The 22,650-nt window shown below is 47.1% G+C and overlaps 1 protein-coding gene across 1 annotated transcript in view; it reads right to left on the bottom strand.

Annotated features, from left to right (window-relative positions):
* Positions 1 to 17,045: 17,045 nt before the first annotated feature.
* LOC145335741 (uncharacterized) overlaps positions 17,046 to 22,650 on the bottom strand; it is a 39,404-nt gene continuing 33,799 nt past the window's right edge. Inside the window, exon 5 of the mRNA XM_080181460.1 lies at positions 17,046 to 18,718. Within this exon, the coding sequence (XP_080037586.1) occupies positions 17,195 to 18,718 (1,524 nt within the window). The 3' untranslated portion in view covers positions 17,046 to 17,194. The remainder of the gene's footprint in view (positions 18,719 to 22,650) is intronic.

The raw sequence follows: 22,650 nt of genomic DNA, 5'->3' as shown, positions 1-22,650 counted from the left end.
CTCCTAGGATAAAAAACAAAGACAGTATAGGCAGGATCGGCCCTCCAAGCCTGCGCCGATCATGATATCTGTCTAAACTAAAACTGTATGCACTTATGGAATCTGTATCCTTACATTCCATTCAAGATGTTCCTTAAATACCACTATCGTAAATGCTCCTACCATCTCCCCGGGCAGTGCATTCCATTCACCACCTTCTGTGTAAAAAAACTTGCCGCGTACATCTCCTCTAACTTTTCTTCACACACCTTAAACCGATGTCCCCTAGTACTCGACTTTTCTATTCTAGGAAAGAGCATCTGACTATCTACTCTGTCCATGCCACTCATAGTCTTGTAAAGCTCTATCAGGTCACCCCTCAACCTCCGTCATTCCAGTGAGAACAAACCAAGTTTTTTCAATCCCTCCTCATGGTTAATACCCTCCAGACCAGGCAACATCCTGGTAAACCTCTTCTGTATCCTCTCCAAAGCATCCACATCCTTCAGATAGTGTGGTAACCAGAGAAAGGTCATCTAAACTCAAAACGTTAGCTCTATTCTATCTCCATAGATGCTGTCAGATCTGCTGAGATTTTCCAGTGTAACTATAATGTCTGCCCAAATAGCCTTGCACATCTGGAGAGGTAATCACTAAGGTAGTTTTCCACTTTGTTCCACAGTCAGGCCTTTTCTACATTAGTGTCATATTCCAGAGATACTCCCAGGCACTGAGACAGGAGACCTATCTCCTTATGCGAAGATATGACTTCCTCCAATGTTCAGAAAAAGACAAACTAAACTTTGTTTGATAAAAGCTCCCTCGTAGGTCATTTGAATCATAGCTGAAGTGAAATATCTCATACTTATCCTAACCAAATTCAAGAGACTCAGAACAGTTTGAAATCAGAACGCTTCCCAGACCAGGGAGACTCTCTGGTCAAGCCATCAACAGCAGATTTTCTACACCAGGAAAACTTTCAGCTAAACAGCAAAGTTTCCGAAAACCGGGGAGAGCAAGTTCTCACATACTTCTTTCAGTCTGATGTCCACTCCCTTCTAAGCTAAAACTCTGCTGCCAGCCAAAATCAGAAAAAAAACGTTGAATTCCCTAGGAGGGAAAGAGAAACCTGATCAGAACCCATGACCTTCCTCCTAACAAGGTAAGAAGTCTCACAACACTAGGTTAAAGTCCAACAGGTTTATTTGGTAGCGAAAGCCACTAGATTTCAGGCCTCTGACGCTTCGTCAAGTGAGTGGAGAGTTCTGATGACAAACAGGGGGTGTAAAGACACACACTCAGTTTACAGAATACTGATTAGAATGTGAGTTTTTACAGCTAATCAAGTCTTAAAGGTGCAAATAATGGAGTGGGGGTAGCATTAAGCATAAATTAAAAAGATATGTATTATCTCCAGACAGGAAAGTAAGTGAGATTTTGCAGGCCCAGGCAAGTCATGGGAGTTACAAATAGTGTGACATGAACCCAAGATCCCAGTTGAAGCCATAGTCATGTGTTCAGAACTTGGCTACGCCGGCATCTCCACATCATGACTTCCTCCTAACAATTCAGGGCAATAAAACCAATCCCAGAGTAAACATAAGCAATCCCATTTAAGCTATTAAAGTAGTAATAAAACAATATCCCCAGTTAAGCAAGTATCAAATGACATTAGCTGAGGCTGTGAGCTAAGAAAACACTGAAGCTGTGAGAGCTGTAACGATCATGATTAAAAAAAACTTTCTTAAAGGTACACTAATGCCACACTTCCTACTTTGTCAGACCCACAAGTAAACACCTTCCAGACAACGCTCCCTTTAACTATAAAGATCAAGTGATGTTATCCAAGGCAAAACTGCTGTCACTTTAGTAAAAGCCGCATGACCTCTCAAACTCGCTACAGTTCTGCAGTAGAGAGACAGCAGCCCAAACATTTTTGGCTTGATAGGGTGGCTGATTCAAACTTTTTACCAGCAGATCTCAGCCTCACGAATAATAAGTCAATTCAATCTCTGTCCTTCAGTATCTTTTTCCCTTTGATCTTCAATCCCATTGTTCCTAGTGCTTCTTTGAACTTAACTTTTCCAAAACATAAAAATCTTTCATGTCTTACCTATTGCCTCACTTTTGTGTAATTGCCTGTTTATTTATAAAACCTTTCTAAATTGTACAAGCCTTTTACTCCCCTTTGAAATTCAACAGCTGAAGAAAGGAAGTCTGTAATTATTTCCTAGTGCACCTGAGGCTGGAATCTGGGTCCCTGATGCTGTAATGCAGCTGAGCTAAGCTCTGTGTCACCATACCTCCCATAACAAGCCAATGGGCCTCTATAATGCACTGCTTACACCATAATGTGGTTGGTGTGTGTGTGTGGATGGACGGGCGTGAGCAGCCCACTTTTAGAGAAAAGATTTCAAAAGTGGAGGCTCGGAAGTTGGGTACTGTCTTGAGGGGGGGTGCACTTTTGCCATGGGGGGAGGGTGTGGGTCGGGAAAACTCCCTTCCTCTTCCTTCCTACCCACCTGCTTCTCAATACGCAGATCTTCTTATGCCCCAACCCCTCTCTGAGTTAGCCACACTGTTGCTGCCCATACCCTGGATATCTCCATTGAGTCCTCTTCTTGGGGTCGGTTACAGTCCTGGCAGTGCCCACTACTGAGCTCATGGTGCTGCTGATGCTGCAGGCCAATCAGATAAAGGCAGGACTCTGCCTCAGTGAAGGGTACAAGTCCCACTGTCCCACTGTGAGCCAAATTAGCCCACCCACAATGCATGGTAGCGGCAGGGCAGGTTTACACAGAAATGGTTGTCTTCCAGCCAACTTTATTTCTGGGGAGGTAGAGGTATGGTGTGAAGTCTCAACTAAATCTCTCCTCAGCCTCCAATTTTTCAAAGAAAATCATCCCCAACCTATCCAACGTTTCGTCATGTTTTAAGTTCTCCTTTTTTCTGGTGGATTCCTCATACTCATACTCATTGTTAGGTGCCTTGGCCACGCTATATATTCCTTCAGTGTACCTGAACAGGTTCCAGAGTGTGGTGACTAGGGGATTTTCACAATAACTTCCTTGCAGTGTTCATGTAAGCTACTTGTGACACTAATAAATAAACTTTAAACTTAACAGCCTGCCGGGTATAATCACACCTGTGTTATCATGCAGCAACCAGAACTGAATGCAATATTCCAGTTGGGGTCTAGTTTGTGTTTTACACAGTTCTCAGTGAGCATCTCTTACTCTCATATTCTGGGCATTGACTAAGAAAGGAAAGCACTCTGTGTGTCTTCTCCACCTAGTATGCTAATTTCAGGGATTGAGCATTCCAAAGTCTCTCTCTCTCTCTGTACCCCTGCATTTCTCAATATCCTGCCATTTGTTGCGTATTCCCTGTCATGTCAGCCCTTCCTAAATACGTTACAGATATCTCATACATCTCCATATTAAATTACATTTGCCACATTGGTACCCTCTTGCAATTGAATGGCCTCCAGGAATAATATAAATCCATGATATGGATTGCAAAGTTCAAGAAGCCTCACCACTAGCTTCCCAAAACCAATTGAGGATGGGTAATGGATACTGGTCCTTCTAATGATGCCCACATCCTAGGAATGTTTTATTTATTAGACCTCAGGGGTCACACTTTTGCCAATTTAAAAACCTGAGCAATGTCCAGGTTACACATGTCCAGATAACTCTACCATCATAGGGTTATTCAGTGGGTGATTAGAGGGTCCAGCAGTAATATCACTAGAGGGATTTTTCTGCTTCCCACACCTTAGTAAATGTTGCGGGGCTGACTGCTCCATGAATGCACCAGTGAAGTCCCCCCACCGGATGCTCATCCTCCTGTTTATCACTGGAGGGGTTCTTCTGCTTCTCACTTCTTAGTAGATGTTGCTGAGCTGACCTCTCCCAGAATGCATGAGTGAAGTCCCTCTACCGATGTCACTAGGCCAATGCAGTAATGTCACCAGACTAGTAATGCAGAAGCCTTGACTAATGCTCTGGGGACACAGGTTCAAATCCTACCACTGAATTCAAATTCATTTAATAAAATCTGGAATTGAAAGCTAGTTTCAGTAGTGATGACCAATGATTGTCATATAAACCCATCTGGTTCATGAATATCTTTTAGAGAAGGAAATCTGCCATCCTTACCCAATCTGGCCTATATGTGACTCCAGACCCCACAGCAATAAGTCTTAAATCACTCTCAGGGATGGACAATAAATGTTGGTGAATATAAAGAATGCATTGACAATAGTAAATGCCCCAGGGCACTCCACAGGCATGTATACTGACAAAAACTGATCTTACGAAAAGCTGCTTACTACATACAACACTCAGCCATTGAAACACTGAAATATACCATGTCTCTCAGTTTGTTTATCAGGCTTGAGGTGAGTGGAAAACAGGAAGGAATACAAAATTAGAATTCACATACAGATGCTAGCAATTCCATGGAGTATTTTCAGCACCTCTGTTTTTATTTCAGGAGTACAGAAACAGGAGTGTAGCAGATTGAGAAAATGAGAGTGTGACTAATGGGAAAGAGAGAAGTGCGATAGCCAGAAAGAGGAAAGGCAGGAAATGGAGGAGTGCGACACTGAAAAGGAGGCCCCACGGCTGACAGAGAAGGGAGCAGTGTGACATGGGGAGGGGGGGTGGGGGGAGGGGAAGGGGCATGATCGATAGTATGATGGTTGGAAATGGACAGAAGTGAACAGAAGGAGCAAGACAAACAGAAAAGGAGAACTGTGAACACAAAACAAGGATGAAACAGGCCAAAGAAAGGAAAGAGAGCAGAACGACAGACAGGGATAGAGGGAACATGCCAAACAGGAGAGAAAAGACTGTGAAAGTGGTAATGGGAAGAGCGTGATAGATGTGACAAGAGGGAGTGAGGCAGGTTGTGAAGGATGAAGTGTGTGAGATCAGAAAAATTGACTGAGGCAGACAGAAAAAGGAGAAGCGCACCCAACAGGAAAGCAAGGAGTGTGTTATATGGGAACAAACATAGAATGGAGGAGTGCATAGTGGTATTGTCACTGGGCTAGTGATTCAGAGACCCAGGGTAATGGAACCTGGGTTCCAATGCCTCCACTGCAAGTGGTAGATTTAAAAATCTGGAATTAAAAGTCTAATGATGATCATGAAACCATAGTCGATTGTTGGAAAAACTCATCTGGTTCACTAATGTCCTTTAGGGAAGGAAATCTGCCATCCTTACCTGGTTCGGCCTATATATGACTCCAGAGCCACAGCAAAGTGGTTGACTGTCAGCTGCTGTCTGAAATGGCCATTTAGTTGTACCAGACTGCTAAAAAGTCTCAAAGGAATGAAACCGGATGGACCATCTGGCATCAGCTCCGGTGATGGTAGTCATGATGTGGAGATGGCAGCATTGGACTTGGTAAGCACAGTAAGAAGTCTCACAACACCAGGTTAAAGTCCAACAGTTTATTTGGCAGCACGAGCTTTCGGAGTCTCAGGCTCCTTTATCAGGTGATTCTTGTGCTACCAAATAAACCCGTTGGCTCTTACGGTGCTCAGCCTAGGCACCAGAAATGACAATGGCAAACCTAGTCCTATCGAACCTGCAAAGTCCTCCCACCTAACAATTGGGAGCTTCTGCCATAATTGGGAGAACTGTCTCACAGCATGGTCAAGGAACCACCTGACATAGACATTCTCACAGAATCATACATTACAGATAATGTCCCATACATCACCATCATCATTCCTGGGTATGTTCTTTCCTACAGGCAGGGCAGACCCAGCAGAGGTGGTGGCACAGTCGGGAGGGAATTGCCCTGAAAGTACTAGCCACCGACTCTGGACCCCATGAAGTTTCATTGCACCAGGTCAAACATGGGCAGGGAAACCTTCTTATTACCATTCTCCCCCACAACTTTGCATTGCTCTGCCATGTTGAAAACCACTTAGAGGAAGGACTGGGAGTGACAAGGGTGCAAATTGTATTTTGGGTTGAGGACTTGGGTTGAGCAAGAGTGGTTCGGCAGCACCACCACAGACCTAGCTGGCCAGGTCCTACTGGACATAAATGCTATTCTGCAGCAGGTGGTGAGGGAACAAACAAGAGAGAAAAACAAAGCCATCCTCACCAACCTGCCTTCTGCAGATGCATCTGCCCATGACAGTTTCAGTAGGAGAGACCTTGTGGAGATTAAGTCCCATCTTCACATTGAAGATACCTGTTGTGTGGCATTACCATCGGGCTACAGGGGGCAGATTTCAAACAGATCTAGCAACTCAAGACTGGCCATTCTCATGAGGTGCTGTTGAGACATCAGCAGCAGTGGAACTGTATTCTAATACAATCTACAACCCCATGACCCAGCACGTCCCCCAACCTACCATTACCATCAAGCCAGGGGGTCAACCCTAGTTCAATGGAGAGTGCAAGAGAGGGCTCAAACAGATATACCTAAAATTGAATTGTCAACCTGGTGAAGCCACCAAACAGGGCTACTTGAGTGCCAAACAGCATAAGCATCAAGTGATAGACAGAGTTCGGCAATTCCACAACCAACGGATCAGATGTAAGCTCTGCAGTCCAGTCATGAATGGTGGTAGACAATTAAACAACTCACTGGAGGGGAGGGGTCCATGAATATCCACCCTCACTGATGGAGGATCCCAGCACATCTTTGCAAAAGACAAATCCTAAGGACCCGCAACAATCTCCAGGCAAAAGTGCTGAGTGGTTGATTCATCTCAATCTGTTCTGAGGTCCTCAGTATCAGAATTCCACTCTTCAGCCAATTTAATTCAGTCCACATGATATCAAGAAATGGATGAGGGCCAATTTTGCAAAGCCTGTGGGCCCTGACGATATTCCAGCAATATTACTGGAGACTTGGGCTCAAGAACTTGCCAAGCTGTTCCAGTACAGCTGCAACACTGGCATCTACCCAGTAATGTGGATGATTGTCCAGTTGGAGTAAGTCTACTTTGATATCAAGATCACATTTGACCATGTATGGCATCAAGGCGCCCGAGTGAAACTAGAGTCAATGGGAATCAGGAGGAAACTCTCTGCTGGTTGGGGTTACATTTGACACAAAAGAAGATTGTTGTGCTTATTGGAGATCAATCATCTCAGCTCCAATTATTTGACCCTCAATTATTTATTAGCATCTGGCAGGTGAGGAGGCCTCATGGCAGAGTGGGTCGTATCCCTGCCTCTGAGCCAGAAAAATCTGGGTTCGAGTCCCACCCCAGAACCTGATGGCCAATGGAAGGTGCGTTCATAACGCAGCCAAACAGGTTGAGTATCAGCCTGCAAAGTCCGTTTAATCATTCGCCAACGGTTGGTGGTAAAAGTGGGAGAGACTCCATGGTAAAGGGAGGTTACAAGGATAGGGTGAGGGAGTGGGTTAGATACAGTACTTCCAGAGGGTTGGTACAGATTTGATGGGCCAAATGGCCTCCTTTTGCACTGTATGGATTCTGTGGATTCTTCTCTGAGTGAATGGCAGGAGCTCTGCCTGCAGCCAATTGATGCATTTTTGAGTGTGAATTGGCAGGCAATGTAGGCGGAGAGAGAGGTCTCTGTTGGGAAACATTGCCATATCTGAAATACCCTGGCCCATGTGTAAAAAAAAGACAATAGGACTAGGGGGCACAGCCTCAAGATAAAAGGGGGGCGGTTTAGAACGGAGTTGAGGAGGAACTTCTTCACTCAAAGGGTGGTGAATCTCTGGAATTCTCTGCCCGTTGAAGTGGTGGAGGCTGCCTCGCTAAATATTTTTAAGACGTGGGTTGATGGGTTTTTGATAGGAGAGGGGATTAAGGGTTATGGGGAGAGGGCGGGAAAGTGGAGCTGAGCAGCGACAGATCAGCCATGATCTTATTGAATGGCGGGGCAGGCTCGAAGGGCTGGATGGCCTACTCCTGCTCCTATTTCTTATGTTCTTATGTTCTTATGTATTGCAAAAGAAATGTCTAGAACTTTCTTTGCATTGGCACGTTAACTGATGCAAGGAATAGCTATCAGAATAAAAGGAAACAGCTATCTGAACAGGCAACCAAAAGCCTAATTGAAGAGATAAGTTTTGAGTAAGCAAAGTTAAAAGGAGATGGATGGAGTTTCACAGGCGAGGAATTCCAGAACTTGGACCTCAACCAGGAAAGCATGGTCACCGGTGCTGGATAAACATGAATGGGGGAAATAATAGGGCAGAAATTGTAGGAATACAGAGATATTGAAAGATTATAGTGTTGGTAGAGGCTACCATTCTATCATGCTCATGTTACTTGATGATTGCAGGGATAGGCTGGGGGGGGGAGCATAGTGTGATGGTAGATTCTGGCATTGCTCCATTAATGAGTCCACAGTGAGAGAGGGCAGACATTTAACGAGTGTTCAGCCCCAGGCAACTGACATTAAGTGAATGGTATTGGGAAGTATGTGCCTTACATCTTAAGTAGGCACCCCAGTTGGCATCTGTATAACCTAACAAGAATTCATATTCATTCAGGACTCAACATGATTCCACATTCACTGGAAAATGGGCCTCTAAATCAAGTGTCTGTTCACATTTATTCCTTAATTTCATAGCACACACAGCCTACAAAGACAAGCAGCAGTTGCACGAAAATCTCACCATCCCATTCCCTTCTGAGTCATCTCCTAACAGCATTGTGGAATTACCTCCCTAACAGCACTGTGGGATTACCCTCCCCCAACAGCACTGTGGGGTTACGCCCCCAACAGCACTGTAGGATTACCCCACTCCCTAACAGCACTGTGGAATTACCCCCCTAACAGCACTGTGGGATTACCCCCTAACAGCACTGTGGGATCACTCCCTACCAACAGCATGTGGGATTACCCCCCCAGCAGCACTGTGGGATCGCCCCTCCTAACAGCACTGTGGAATTACCCCCTAACAGCACTGTGGGATTACCCCCCCTAACAGCACTGTGGGATTACCCCCTAACAGCACTGTGGAATTACCCCCTAACAGCACTGTGGGATTACCCCCCTAACAGCACTGTGGGATTACCCCCTAACAGCACTGTGGGATTACCCCCCTAACAGCACTGTGGGATTACCCCCCTAACAGCACTGTGGGATTACCCCCCTAACAGCACTGTGGGATTACCTGCCCCCCCAACAGTACTGCAGGATTACCACACACCCCCCCACCCCCGAACAGCACTGTGGGATTAACTCCCCCAACAGCATTGTGGGATTACCCCACAAACAGCACTGTGGGATTACCTCCTAACAGCACTGTGGGATTACCACCCCCCACAGCACTGTGGGATTACCTCCTAACAGCATTGTGGGATTACCACCCCCCACAGCACTGTGGGATTACCTCCCTAGCAGCACTGTGGGATTACCCCCTCTAACACCATGGTGTGATTATCTCCCCTAACAACACTGTGGGATTACCTCCCTAGCAGCACTGTGGGATTACCCCCTCTAACACCACGGTGTGATTATCTCCCCTAACAGCACTGTGGGATTACCATCCCCCACCAACAGCAATGTGGGATTACCCCCCTTAACAGCACTGTGGGATTACCCCCTAACATCACTGTGCGATTACCACCCCCCTCCCCCCCCACAGCACTGTGGGACCACTCCCCCCCTAACAGCACTGTGAAATTACCTCCCTAACAGCACTGTGGGACCACTCCCCCCCTAACAGCACTGTGAAATTACCTCCCTAACAGCACTGTGCAATTACCACCCCCCACCCCCCACAGCACTGTGGGACCACTCCCCCCCTAACAGCACTGTGAAATTACCTCCCTAACAGCACTGTGCAATTACCACCCCCCACAGCACTGTGCGATTACCACCCCTCCCCCCACAGCACTGTGGGACCACTCCCCCCCTAACAGCATTGTGAAATTACCTCCCTAACAGCACTGTGGGATTACCCCCTCTTCACACCACGGTGTGATTATCTCCCCTAACAGCACTGTGGGATTACCCCCCCACAGCACTGTGGGGTTACCCCCCTCCCCCCAACAGCATTGTGGGATTACTCCCCTAACAGCACTGTGGGATTACCTCCCTAGCAGCACTGTGGGATTACCCCCCTAACAGCACTGTGGGATTACCCCCTAACAGCATTGTGGGATTACCTCGCTAACAGCACTGTGAAATTACCTCCCTAATAGCACTGTGGGAATACCCCCCTAACATCACTGTGGGATTACCCCCTAACAGCACTGTGGGATTACCCCCTAACAGCACTGTGGGATTACCTCCCTAACAGCACTGTGGGATTACCTCCCTAACAGCATTGTGGGATTACCCCCTAACAGCACTGTGGGATTACCTCCCTAACAGCATTGTGGGATTACCCCCTAACAGCACTGTGGGATTACCTCCCTAACAGCACTGTGGGATTACCTCCCTAACAGCATTGTGGGATTACCCCCTAACAGCACTGTGGGATTACCTCCCTAACAGCACTGTGCGATTACCTCCCTCACAGCAATGTGTGATTATCTCCCCTAACAGCAGTATGTGATTACCCCCCTAACAGTACTGTGGGATTAACCCATCCCTCCCTAACAGCACTGGGGGATAATCACCCAACAACACTGTGGAATTACCCCCTAATAGCACCTTGGGTAATTCTCCCCTAACAGCACTGTGGGATTATCCCCCAATAGCACTGTGGGATTACTCCCCCCCAACAGTACTGTGGAATTACCCCACTAACAGCACTGTGGGATTACCCCTCCCCACCCGAACAGTACTGTGGGATTACCCCCTCTCACAGCACTGTGGGATTATCTCCCATAACAGGATTGTGGGATTACCACCCTCCCCCCAACAGCACTGTGGGATTACCCCCCCTAACAGCACTGTTGGTTTAACACCCCTATCAGCACTGTAGCATTATCACCCAACAACACTGTGGAATTATCCCCCCCAGCAGCACTGGGGGGATTACTCCCTAACAGAAATGTGAGATTATCCACTAACAGTACCGCATCGTACGTTGTTGCATAAGGTTAAATCTCATGGGATGCAAGGTGAGGTATCTAAATGGATAAAAAAATGGCTTCTTGACAGAAGCCAGAGGGTGGTTGCACAGATTTGTTTTTCAAACTGGAGGCCTGTGACCAGCGGTGTGCCTCAGGGATCAGTGCTGCATCCATTGTTATTTGTCATTTATATCAATGATTTGGATGAGAATATAGGAGGCATGGTTAGTAAGTTTGCAGATGACACTAAGATTGATGGCATAGTGGACAATGAAGAAAGTTTCTTCAATTGCAACGGGATTTTGATCAATTGGGCCAGTGAGCTGATGAATGACAGATGGAGTTTAATTTAGACAAATGCAAGGTGATGCATTTTGGTAGATTGAACCAGGGCAGGACTTACTCAGTTAATGGTAAGGCGTTGGGGAGAGTTACAGAACAAAGTGGTCTAGGGTTACATGTGCTATAGCACCTTGAAAGTGGACAGAGTGGTGAAGAAGGCATTTGGCATGCTTGGTTTCATAGGTCAGAACATTGAATATAAGAGTTGAAATGTCGTGTTGAAATTGTACAAGGCGTTGGTAAGGCCACACTTGGAATACTGTGTACAATTCTGGTCACCTATTGTAGAAAGGATATTATTAAACTAGAAAGAAATGCAGAAAAGAGTTAGTAGAATGCTACTGGAACTTAATGTTTTGAGTTATAAGGAGTGGCTGGATAGACTAGGACTTTTTCCTCTGGACTGTAGGAGGCTGAGGGGTGATCTTATAGTGGTCTATAAGATAATGAGGGGCACAGATCAGCTAGATAGTCAATATCTTTTCCCAAAGGTGGGGGAGTCTAAAACTAGAGGGCATAAGTTTAAGGTGAGAAGAGAGAAATACATAAGTGTCCAGAGGGGCAAATTTTTCACACAAAGGGTGTGGAACAAGTTGCCAGAGGTAGTAGTAGAGGTGGTACAATTTTGTCTTTTAAAAAGCATTTGGATAGTTACATGGGTATGATGGGTATAGCGGGATATGGGCCAATTGTGGGCAATTGGGATTAGCTTAGGCGTTTTTTTAAAAAAAGGGACAAGTTTGGCCAAAAGGCCTGTTCCCATTCTGCAAACCTTTATGACTCTATAATGGCACTGTAGGATTACCCTCCTAACAGCACTGTGGGATTAATCCCTCAACAGCACTGTAGGACTACCCCCCCGCCCCCCCAACATCTCTGTGGGATTAGCCCCCCACAATAGCACTGTGGGATTAGTCTCCCTAATAGCACTGTGGGATTACTCCCCCCCCCGCCCCCAACAGCTCTGTGGGATTACTCCCCCTCGCCAACAACACTGTAGGATTACCTCCCAAAACAGCACTATGGGATTAACCCCCCTCCCCCATAGCACTGTGGGAGTAGCTCCCAAAACACTGCAGGATTACCCTACTAACAGCACTGTGGGATAACCACCACCCGCATTCCACCCCCCCCCCCCAACAACACTGTGGGATTATCCCCCTTTCCCAACAGCATAATCAGCAGCAGTTTGAAAAAACATTATACCACCACTTTCTTAAGTGTAAATTGCACTCGGTGACAGAAGCTAGACAGATCCCCTTATCTTGAGAACACTTTTAGAAATTATACATTCTCCTTTTTTGATTCATGGGATTGTGACATCACTAGCTAGCCCAGCATTTATTTCCCATCCTTAATTGCCCTTGACGTGGTGGTGAGCTGCCTTTTTGAACCACAGTAAAAAGTCTGACAACACCAGGTTTTAGTCCAACCTATTTATTTGATAATATACTCGCAAGCTTTCGGGTTAGCCCCTTCGTCAGGTGTCGCAGCAAACTACCCAGCCTTCAGGAGAACAGTGACCACAATACCACACAACCCTGCCACAGCAACCTCTGCAAGACATGCCGGATCATCAACATGGATACCATCATCACACGTGAGAATACCGTCCACCAGGTACATGGTAAATACTCTTGCAACTCAGCCAACATTGTCTACCTGATACGTTGCAAGAAAGGATGTCCCGAAGCATGGTACATTGGGGAGACCATGCAGACGCTACGACAACGGATGAATGAACATCGCTCGACAGTCACCAGGCAAGACTGTTCCCTTCCTGTTGGCAAACACTTCAGCGGTCACGGGCATTCAGCCTCTGACCTTCGGGTAAGCATTCTCCAAGGCGGCCTTCACGACACACGACAGCGCAGAGTCGCTGAACAGAGACTGATAGCCAAGTTCCGCACACATGAGGACGGTCTCAACAGGGATCTTGGGTTCATGTTGCACTATCTGTAACCCCCGTGACTTGCCTGGGTTTGCAAAACCTCACTTACTGTACTGTCTGGAGACAATACACATCTCTTTAAACTGTGATCAGTGCTCCTTCCACTCACATTATCAGCCACTTCAGGTCTTGAACAGCAGGTTAGGTGTAAGGATTCGCATTCTAATCAGTAATCTCTAAACTGTCTGTGCTTTATATGCTCTGTCTGAGGCCAGAACTCTCCATTCACCTGATGAAGGGGCTAACCCGAAAGCTTGCGAGTATATTATCAAATAAATAGGTTGGACTAAAACCTGGTGTTGTCAGACTTTTTACTGTGTTTACGCCAGTCCAACGCCGGCATACCCACATCATAACTATTTTTGAACCACTGCGGTCCACGTGGTGTAGGTACACCCACAATGTTGTTAGGGAGCAAGATCCAGGACAGTAAAGGAATGGAGATGTATTTCCAAGTCAGACTGGGATAAGGCTCAGAGGTGTTTCTGTCCACCTGCTGTCCTTGGTCTGCTCAATGCTAGAGGTTGCAGATGTTTACAATGGAGATTTGATTAATTGCCACAATGTGTTTTGTGGCCACTGTGCATCAGTGGTGGAGGGATTGATTGTTTGAGATAGTGGATGGGATGCCAATCAAAGAAAGCTGCTTTGTTTTGGTGTTAAGCTTCTTGAATGTTGTTGTGGCTGCACTCATCCAGGCAAGTGGGAGTATTCCAAATTGCACCCCTGATGTATAGCTGGTGTACAGGAGTTGGGGTTTCAGGATGATTTACTCACCACAGAATTCCCAGCCTCAGACACGCTCTTGTATTCCATTCATGGAAACTGGGTTGGCGTACGCTCCTCTCCAAGAGATAATAGCTGCACCTTAGGCATACAAACGAAATTCCATCTTCTCATTTCTAAAAGCTATTAGGGAGATACTGCAACCCACTGCCCCCGCACCCACCCCCCCAACCCAAATATTATTGTGCAGTTTTGGTCTCCTTATCCATTGGCCATAAAGGGAGTGCAATGAAGATTCACCAGACTAAACCCTGGATAGTCTGTGGAGAGCGAATAGGTCTGGGCCTGTCACTCTAGAGTTTAGAAGAATGACAGATGATCTCATTGAAATTCTTCCAAAACTCGACAGCGTATATGCAGGCTGTTTCCGTGGTTTTGGTGGTGGGGATTTAGAAGCAGAGGACATAGTCTCGAAATAAGGGGTAAGCCATTTACAACCAAGAGCATAGGAATCTTTGGAATTCTCTGCACCAGAGGCCTGTAGAGGCTCAATCATTGAGTTTGTTCAAAGCTGAGGTCAGTGGATTTCCAGATACTGAAGACATTAAGGGATATGGGGATAGTGCTCAAAGAAAATGGCTCAGCCATGGTCTAGTTAAAACAATAGGGTATGCTCAAGAAGCCGAATGGACGACTCCTACTCTGACCTTCCTACGAGGAAGAGGCAACTGTGGTAATGTCATATTCCACCCTCCCTAGTTCTGATTTGTCTTTCCTCTCCTGAAGAGGCCAACGTTCTGCACTGTGCTTCCACCCTATCTGCAGATATCAGGCCTGAGTAGCCAACAATATAGCTGGGACAAGCAGACTATTCAACACTTCGCCATCACAAACCTGCCTTATGCCATCCACATTCCTACCTTCTTCAGGTTAAATTTGTTGTGTTTTGGGTGACACCAGGCATAGCCATCATTTATTGTTCATCCCTCCTAACTCTGACAGCATTAATAGCCAACAATAAAGTGTGGGACTAAATTTACAGGTTGGTCACATTGGGGCAAAGAGTTCCTAAATGCCGTGTTAGCCAAACAAAAATCCATCATTTTAAACTTTTTTTTAAAAAGTCTGCAAATCATACAATCCCTACAATGCAGGCCATTGGACCCATCAAGTCTGTACTGACTCTCTGACACAGCATCTTATGCAGGCCCTATCCCCATAGCCCCACTTATCCCACTAATCCCCCACACCTGCACATCTTTAGATACCAGGGGTCAATTTAGCATGGCCAATCAACCAAATTCTTTAGACTGTGGGAGAAAACCAAAGGCACCCAGAGGAAGCCAACACAGACACTGGGACAATGTGTAAACTCCACACAGTCAACCAAGGCCAGAATTGAACACAGGTCCCTGGCACTGTGAGACAACAGTGCTAACCACTGTGGCACCCAGTCTTCATTGAACTCAATCCTCAAAATGTACTCACAGTCGTGAGTGGACTAGAATCAGGAGCTCAGGATTTTTTAAAATTCATTCATGGTACACGAGACCAAACTGCCCTCAAACTGAATGGCATAGCTATGGAGTCACATGTAGGTCAGACTAGGTTAAGAATGGCAGGTTTCCTTCCTGAAAGGGCATTAGTGAACCCCAGATGGCTTTTCATGACAATTGCCATGGGTTAGCAACAGAGTTTTAATTCCAGGTTCCAATTTCACAATCTGTGATGGGATTGAAATCCGGGTCCCCAGAGCATTATCTATGAGGGTTTCAGGATTACTCACCCAGTGACAATATCACTAGGCCACTGGCCTCCCATTTTGTGTAGTAAGTAATGAATAATCTGGAGTGCGCTGCAGAAAAGGGTGCTTAACAGATTCAACAGTAACTTTCAAAAGGGAAAGAACTGCTCCCGGGGCCTGAAAGGGAACAATTAATTGGGCTATGGGGAAGAGATCAGGCAATCGAGCTCACCTCAAACACGCCGGCATGGACACAGGCTAAATGACCCCCACCATCCCACCCAGGACGTATAATTTCAGTGACCTATTACCAGGCTGATCTTGGCTCAGGTGGTAACTCCTATTACCACCTGAGCCAAGATCAGCCTAAGAGTGAGTACAGGAGTCTAGTCAGTTGTCAAACTTTTTTATTCACAGGGAGAGCAGTTTAAGTCGACACTATTTTATAAAAAGACATAAATAGTAAAGAACACGACAAAAATAAAAACAAAAAAAATTGGAAATGCCGGAATCCCGAAAGGATAGATCAGAACCAGGAGGCCCACACTGCTTTAATGGCTAATGTATCTTTTGAAATACAGACATTGTTGCAATGTGGTGGTGCTGGGGGCAACATGCAGCAAGTCAATTCGCACAGAGCAAGCTGCCACCAAAGCAATACGATGATGACTAGATCATCAATTTCAATGGCGGTGGTTGAAGGATGAATATTGGCCATGGGTTGCGGAGGGGGAACTCTCCTCCCCCCACTCTTCTCCAAAGGACAGACCGCAGGAATCTTTAACTTGTGATCCCAGGCATAGGATCAGGATTGGTGGGCTTGGTTCAAAGTCTCAACTTGCAGTGCAGCATTCCCTCCAAGCCACCACTGGCAGCATCAGCCTCCATCTCTGTGCTTGGGTCTCTGGCGGTGGACTCGCCTCAGTGAACTTCTGACTTGGGAGACAACGGCCAACACAAATCCAGGATGCTCTCTAACAGACACCAGTCAGTCTGTGAAGCATCTCCTGTCTTCCTAGTTCAATATTCATAAATATTTAAAAGCATGAGGCAGTGGTTAAAAAATACTTCAGTGTTCCAAGCACCACAATTTACAGATATAGATATATATATATATATCTAAATATATATATATTTTTCATAGACTTAAATACTCATTCCATGTAAAAATTGTCAGCATGATTTGATGTGGGTAAGTGGGTTTGAAGCTGGATCATGTCAGCCATCAAGTTCTTTAAAAAGGTCCACTGAGGATTATGCTCGTCCTGCTTGTCCCACCACCCCCTCCCCCACCCCACCCCTCCCCTAACAACCGTCCATGGTCGCACTGGCCCACGCCCAGCTCCCCTCTGTCACCCCCTCCCAGGCTCAGCTGTTCAGTGTCATCTTTGGTCGCATAGTCAGGAGCGGCGCTTCACCAGTGGTGGACCAAGTCTGAGGGGAAGCCACGGTGGGGATGCAGCCAGGTCAGAGGTCTGTAGGCACACTGAGGTCAGACGGCACATCGAGGTCGGGGAGGGTAATGGGGACGGAGGCAGCGGCGGCAGCGTGGTAGAGCTTGGCACAGGCATTGCGGTGGCGGGTGAAGCTGTCACGCCACATGAACTTCTTGCCGCAGTAGTGGCACTCGTAAGGCTTGTGGCCGGTGTGGATCTTCATGTGACCCATCAGGTGGTGCTTCATCTTGAACTTCTTGTTGCAGATGGGGCAGCCAAACGGCCTGACGTTCAGGTGCATGCTCATGTGTCGGTCTCGCTGGCTCTTGTGGGCAAAGCTCTTGCCACACTGGCATGGGTAGAGTTTGTAGACGGCGCCAGGAAAGTCCGAGCCGGCCGCCTGCTGGCCTGAGCTGGGGCCCGGCTCCCCCAGCACTCCATAGGCACCATTCTCCTGGATCTCGCCGGGCAGCCCAGCCCCCTGCAGGACAGACCCATTTGGACTGCCTACCCCCGGCCGCTCGAAGTGGAAGTCATCTGAGGATCCATAGTAGTCAACAGGCTCGTCGTAGCTGGGGTCCTCGGGGAACTCGTCGTATTCTTCAGGCAGTGAGTGCTCGCCGAAGTGGGAACCCTCGTGCTCGTTGGACTCTGGGGCCCCTGGCTCCCTCTTACCCAGTGGTGCCAGCAGGAAGTGCCGTTCCTCCTCACTGCCCGGAGACCTCCCATCCTCCACCTTGCCGCTCTTCACAAACACCCAGCGCTTGTGTGGCACGATGCTGGGCTGGCTGTAAGCAGCGGGCAGTGGGTAGGAGCATTCGCCACTGTCGCTAGCCCCTGCCTCGCACTCCCGGCTGACCCCCTCCCCGGCAAACTTCTCTCGCTCAGCTGAGTTGCTGATGACGTTGTCCTGCTCAGTCTCCCGGCTCGGGGAGGCCTGGCCTTTCTGGCCCCCCTCCTCATCCTCGTCCTCTTCCTCATCCTCCTCCTCCTCCTCCTCCTGGTGGCCCTCTACCTTGACGTCGTCTTCCTCGGGCCGCTCAAACTTGGCCGGCAATGCGACGCCCGGCTCAGGCCCATGCCAGGGACTGAGGTAGTTGCTGCTACTGGGTGACTGGTTCTGGCTGGGGGCTGGGGTGGGTGGTGGCTGGCACTCCCTCAGCAGCTCAGTGCACTTGTCCACCACGTGCCACATCTGTAGGAAGCTAGCCACTGTCAGGTAGCTGACAATCTCCGGCGACATAATGGTGAGCTTGCCGGTGTAAGAGGAGGCCAGCACGTTCTCAAAGGCCTTGGGGCTCATCACGCCAGGCAGCACGATGCGGTTGGCGTTCTTCAGCAGCACCTGGTCATGGAAGTACGGAGAGGAGGCTGCCAGCACCGCCCGGTGGGCCCTGAACATTTGGCCCTGGAGGTGGATGGTGATGTCGCATAGTTTGCCCTCCATCCGCTGCTGGTTCAACTTCCTCAGAAGGTTGTTGCCGAAGTTCGGGAACTCCACCTGAAACATCCCTGGCTCCATGGGGAAGTGCCTTTTCCACAGCCCCAGCTGTATCTGTTGTGAGGAAGGGGGCGGGGGGGGGAGAACAAAAAAACTGTTGAAGTTTGCAGCAAAGCATAAGATTCATTACTCAAGACTTTAATCTTCTTACAAATTAGAAGGAGTAGGTCACTCGGCCCCTCAAGCCTGCTTCCCTATTCATGGCTGACCGGACTGTAACCTCAATCCCACATTCCTACTTACCCCAATAACCATTCACCCTTTTGGATCAAGAATCCATCTAGTCCAATAACTACCCCTCAATCAATGTCACTAAAGCAGACTAACTGGTCATTATTACATTGCTGTTTGTGGGATCTTGCTGTGTGCAAATTAGCTGCCATGTTTCCTACATTCCAACAACAACACGAAAAGAGCTTCATTGGCCGGAAAGGAGTTCTGAGGTGTGCGATGGTTGTGAGAAGTGTTATAGAAAGGCACGTCTTTGAATTTGTGTCGGCAAAGATATTGCTAAAAAGGAAGTGGGTGAAACGTGTGGGTTCTGCTCCTGCCGTGGTTTGGGATCAGACATCCTGTTTAAGCTAAAGAGGTCTGCCAGCAGTGGCAGGTTGCTGTGAACGGCCAATGACAAGAAAGATCCAGAATTTAGTTTATACACACCAGGAAAGGCTGGGGTACTTTCCTCTAGAAAACAGCAGGTTGAGGTGTGGCCTAAGAGGGATTTTCAAATGGTGAAGGGAACTGATAGGACTCGATGTAGGGTCAATCACTACAAGGATTGCTAATGCATCCAATAAAGAATTCAGGTGAAACAACTTTATCCAGAAAGTAGTGAGAATCTGGAACTCTATCACAGAGAATACTTGAAGCAACTGGAATAGTTACATGCAAGGGGAAGCTAGTTATGTACTTGAGTGTCAGGTCCATGAGGGAGAAAGGGATAGAAGGACATGTTGGTAAGGTGAGAGGAAGTAGGTATGAACGTAAGAACAAGGAGCAGGAGTAGGCCATCTAGCCCTTCGAGCCTGCCCCGCCATTCAATAAGATCATGGCTGATCTGTCGTGGCTCAGTTCCACATTCCCGCCCTCTCCCCATAACCCTTAATCCCCTCTCTTATCAAACACCCATCAACCCACTTCTTAAAAATATTTAGCGAGGTAGCCTCCACCACTTCAACGGGCAGAGAATTCGAGGTTCACCACCCTTTGAGTGAAGAAATTCTTCCTCAACTCCGTTCTAAACTGCCCCCCCTTTATCTTGAGGCTGTGCCCCCTAGTCCTACTGTCCTTTCTGAGCGGGAAGAGTCTCTCCACCTCTATCCTATAAGAACATAAGAAATAGGAGCAGGAGTAGGCCATCTAGCCCTTCGAGCCTGCCCCGCCATTCAATAAGATCATGGCTGATCTGTCGCTGCTCAGTTCCACTTTCCCGCCCTCTCCCCATAACCCTTAATCCCCTCTCTTATCAAAAACCTATCAACCCGCTTCTTAAAAATATTTAGCGAGGCAGCCTCCACCACTTCAACAGGCAGAGAATTCCAGAGATTCACCACCCTTTGAGTGAAGAAGTTCCTCCTCAACTCCCTTCTAAACCGCCCCCCTTTTATCTTGAGGCTGTGCCCCCTAGTCCTACTGTCTTTTTTGAGCGGGAAGAGTCTCTCCACCTCTATCCTATCCATCCCATTCATCATCTTATACGTCTCAATGAGATCTCCCCTCATTCTTATAAACTCTAACGAGTACAAGCCTAGTTTATTCAGCCTCTCCTCTTAGCTCAACCCCCTCAACTCCGGTATCAGCCTAGTAAACCTCCTCTGCACTCCCTCCAAGGCCAAAATATCCTTGCGTAAGTATGGCGCCCAAAACTGCACACAGTACTCCAGCTGTGGCCTCACCAATGCCCTATACAGCCGCAGCAAGACCTCCCTACTTTTATATTCAATCCCCCTCGCTATGAAGGCCAGCATCCCATTCGCCTTCCTGACCACCTGCTGCACCTGCAAGCTGGGTTTTTGCGACTCATGCACAAGGACCCCGAGGTCCCTCTGCACCATCGCCTGCTGCAGTTTTTCGCCACGTAAGTAATAATCCTTCCTACCATTATTCCTACCAAAGTGGACCACCTCGCACTTGCCAACATTAAATTCCATTTGCCATTTCCTGGCCCATTTGCCCAGCCTATCTAGATCCTTCTGTAGACTCTCCACACCCTCCGCACATTTTGCCGTTCCACCAATCTTGGTGTCATCAGCAAATTTCGACACCATACACTCGGTTCCCTCCTCCAGATCATCTATATAAAATGGGAGGAGGCTCACGTGGATCATAAACCCCGACCAGACTAGCCGAGTTAAAAGGCTCGATTCTGCGCTGTTCAGCCCAAGTAACCTTTTCCTTCATTATTTTGCTGGCCATTTTTACACGCCGGCTCACTGGGGCCGAAGCAGGGGAAATAGCTTTTTGTTCTCAATCAATCGATTGATCAAAGAGTGGAGCGACTGCTCCCAATGCTGAATTCACTTGTGACTAGACAATTGTATCCAGGACTGTCTGCTACATCCCTCCCCCATGCTACAATTTCCCTTTCCTTAATGTAGGGGTGCCTATAAAAATCCTTCCACCCTCTCCGACTCACCGCCTTGTGGCTGCTTTAAAGGCTGTCGAGATTATGAATCAGCCAGCAAACACATCCACATCGCACCGCTCTCTGGAGGAAAACTGTGAACGCACAAAATCCACCTCACACATTCTGAATATGTCCTTCGGAAGCACTTGTCAACCTTCCCTGCTGAGCGATAGAATCACCGTTTCCTTAATCTTCCCTCAGAACTAAAACCTTTCACTATTCATGTCATCTTCCTTAACCTCATCTACTTTCTCCCCAGGTCCTAGGCATCTTTCTTAAGGTAGGGCCATTAAGAAAATTCTAGCCAGATCGATGATCGATCCACTTTTAGCATTACCTCTGTTTAAACACTGTGTCTCCATTTATTAAACCTACAAGCTATCTGACAGCTTGTTTTAAGCCTGTCTTTGAGATACATTGTGTGTCACTGGCAAAGCCACCATATATTGTCCATCCCTTTAAAACTTGGTGGTGAGCCTTGTTCTTGAACCAATCCACTCTATGTGGTGACAGTGCGGTTACAATAATGAAATTTATAATATATTATTTTGGGACTCCAGCTTTAAATTCAGGGTAAATGAGAGGGATGGGGGAAGGGAGATCATGCGACCTGTTCTGCAATCTACCCAACTCTAAGTTGGGTGGCTTGATTGTTAGAGATCAAAGGAAAGTTTGGACTGGTTTTTAATTAAAAAGGTCCAAGGTGTTTACAATTCAGAGACAATGGCAATAGTCTCCGAGTTTACAATGGGCAGACGCTGTGCCTTTTAAATACCCAAAAATATATTTAGGTACCAGGTTATACTGCAAACTGCCTAGTTACTTTTAGGATGAAAGGGAGCTGAGGCCAAAGATAGTGAAAATTATCATTTCTCCCCAGTGCTGAGGCACTGCCATGGGGAAAACGGCAGATGAAACCATTTTGAGATTAGGTTACAGGCTTCCCCACAAATAACGAAATATCACAAAAAAAACAGCAGTTTCTTCAAAGGCTGAGGGAAAGACCTGGAGGTAGTCACTCAAAGTTAGGACTTGGTGAAACAGGGATACAGCAGCCCATTGCAAGCTGGAGCAACTGTGGATTGTTTGTGATGAGTAATGCAATTCCATGGAGTGTGAGGACCCCAAAAGGGGAGTGCTACTTTTTGTAGTTTAAATTATAAGTTCCAACAAAAAGAAAATAGTGGTTAGCTGATAATGTTTTCATTTGTTATAGTAAAGGTTTTAAAATGTGACTTCTTGAATATCATTCTCTCAGCTAGTTTTAACCTTAGTTTAAAAGTTTATGGTCCCTACAGAGATGGCAGCAGTGCTCCATCCATTGTTTGATGAGAAGCAAGGACTTTAACCCTATGACAAT

Source organism: Carcharhinus amblyrhynchos, unplaced genomic scaffold, assembly GCF_965287045.1.
Source record: "Carcharhinus amblyrhynchos unplaced genomic scaffold, sCarAmb.v2.hapA scaffold_40, whole genome shotgun sequence".
NCBI classification, from domain to species: Eukaryota; Metazoa; Chordata; class Chondrichthyes; order Carcharhiniformes; family Carcharhinidae; genus Carcharhinus; species Carcharhinus amblyrhynchos.
This window is presented reverse-complemented; position numbering and strand designations above follow the sequence as displayed.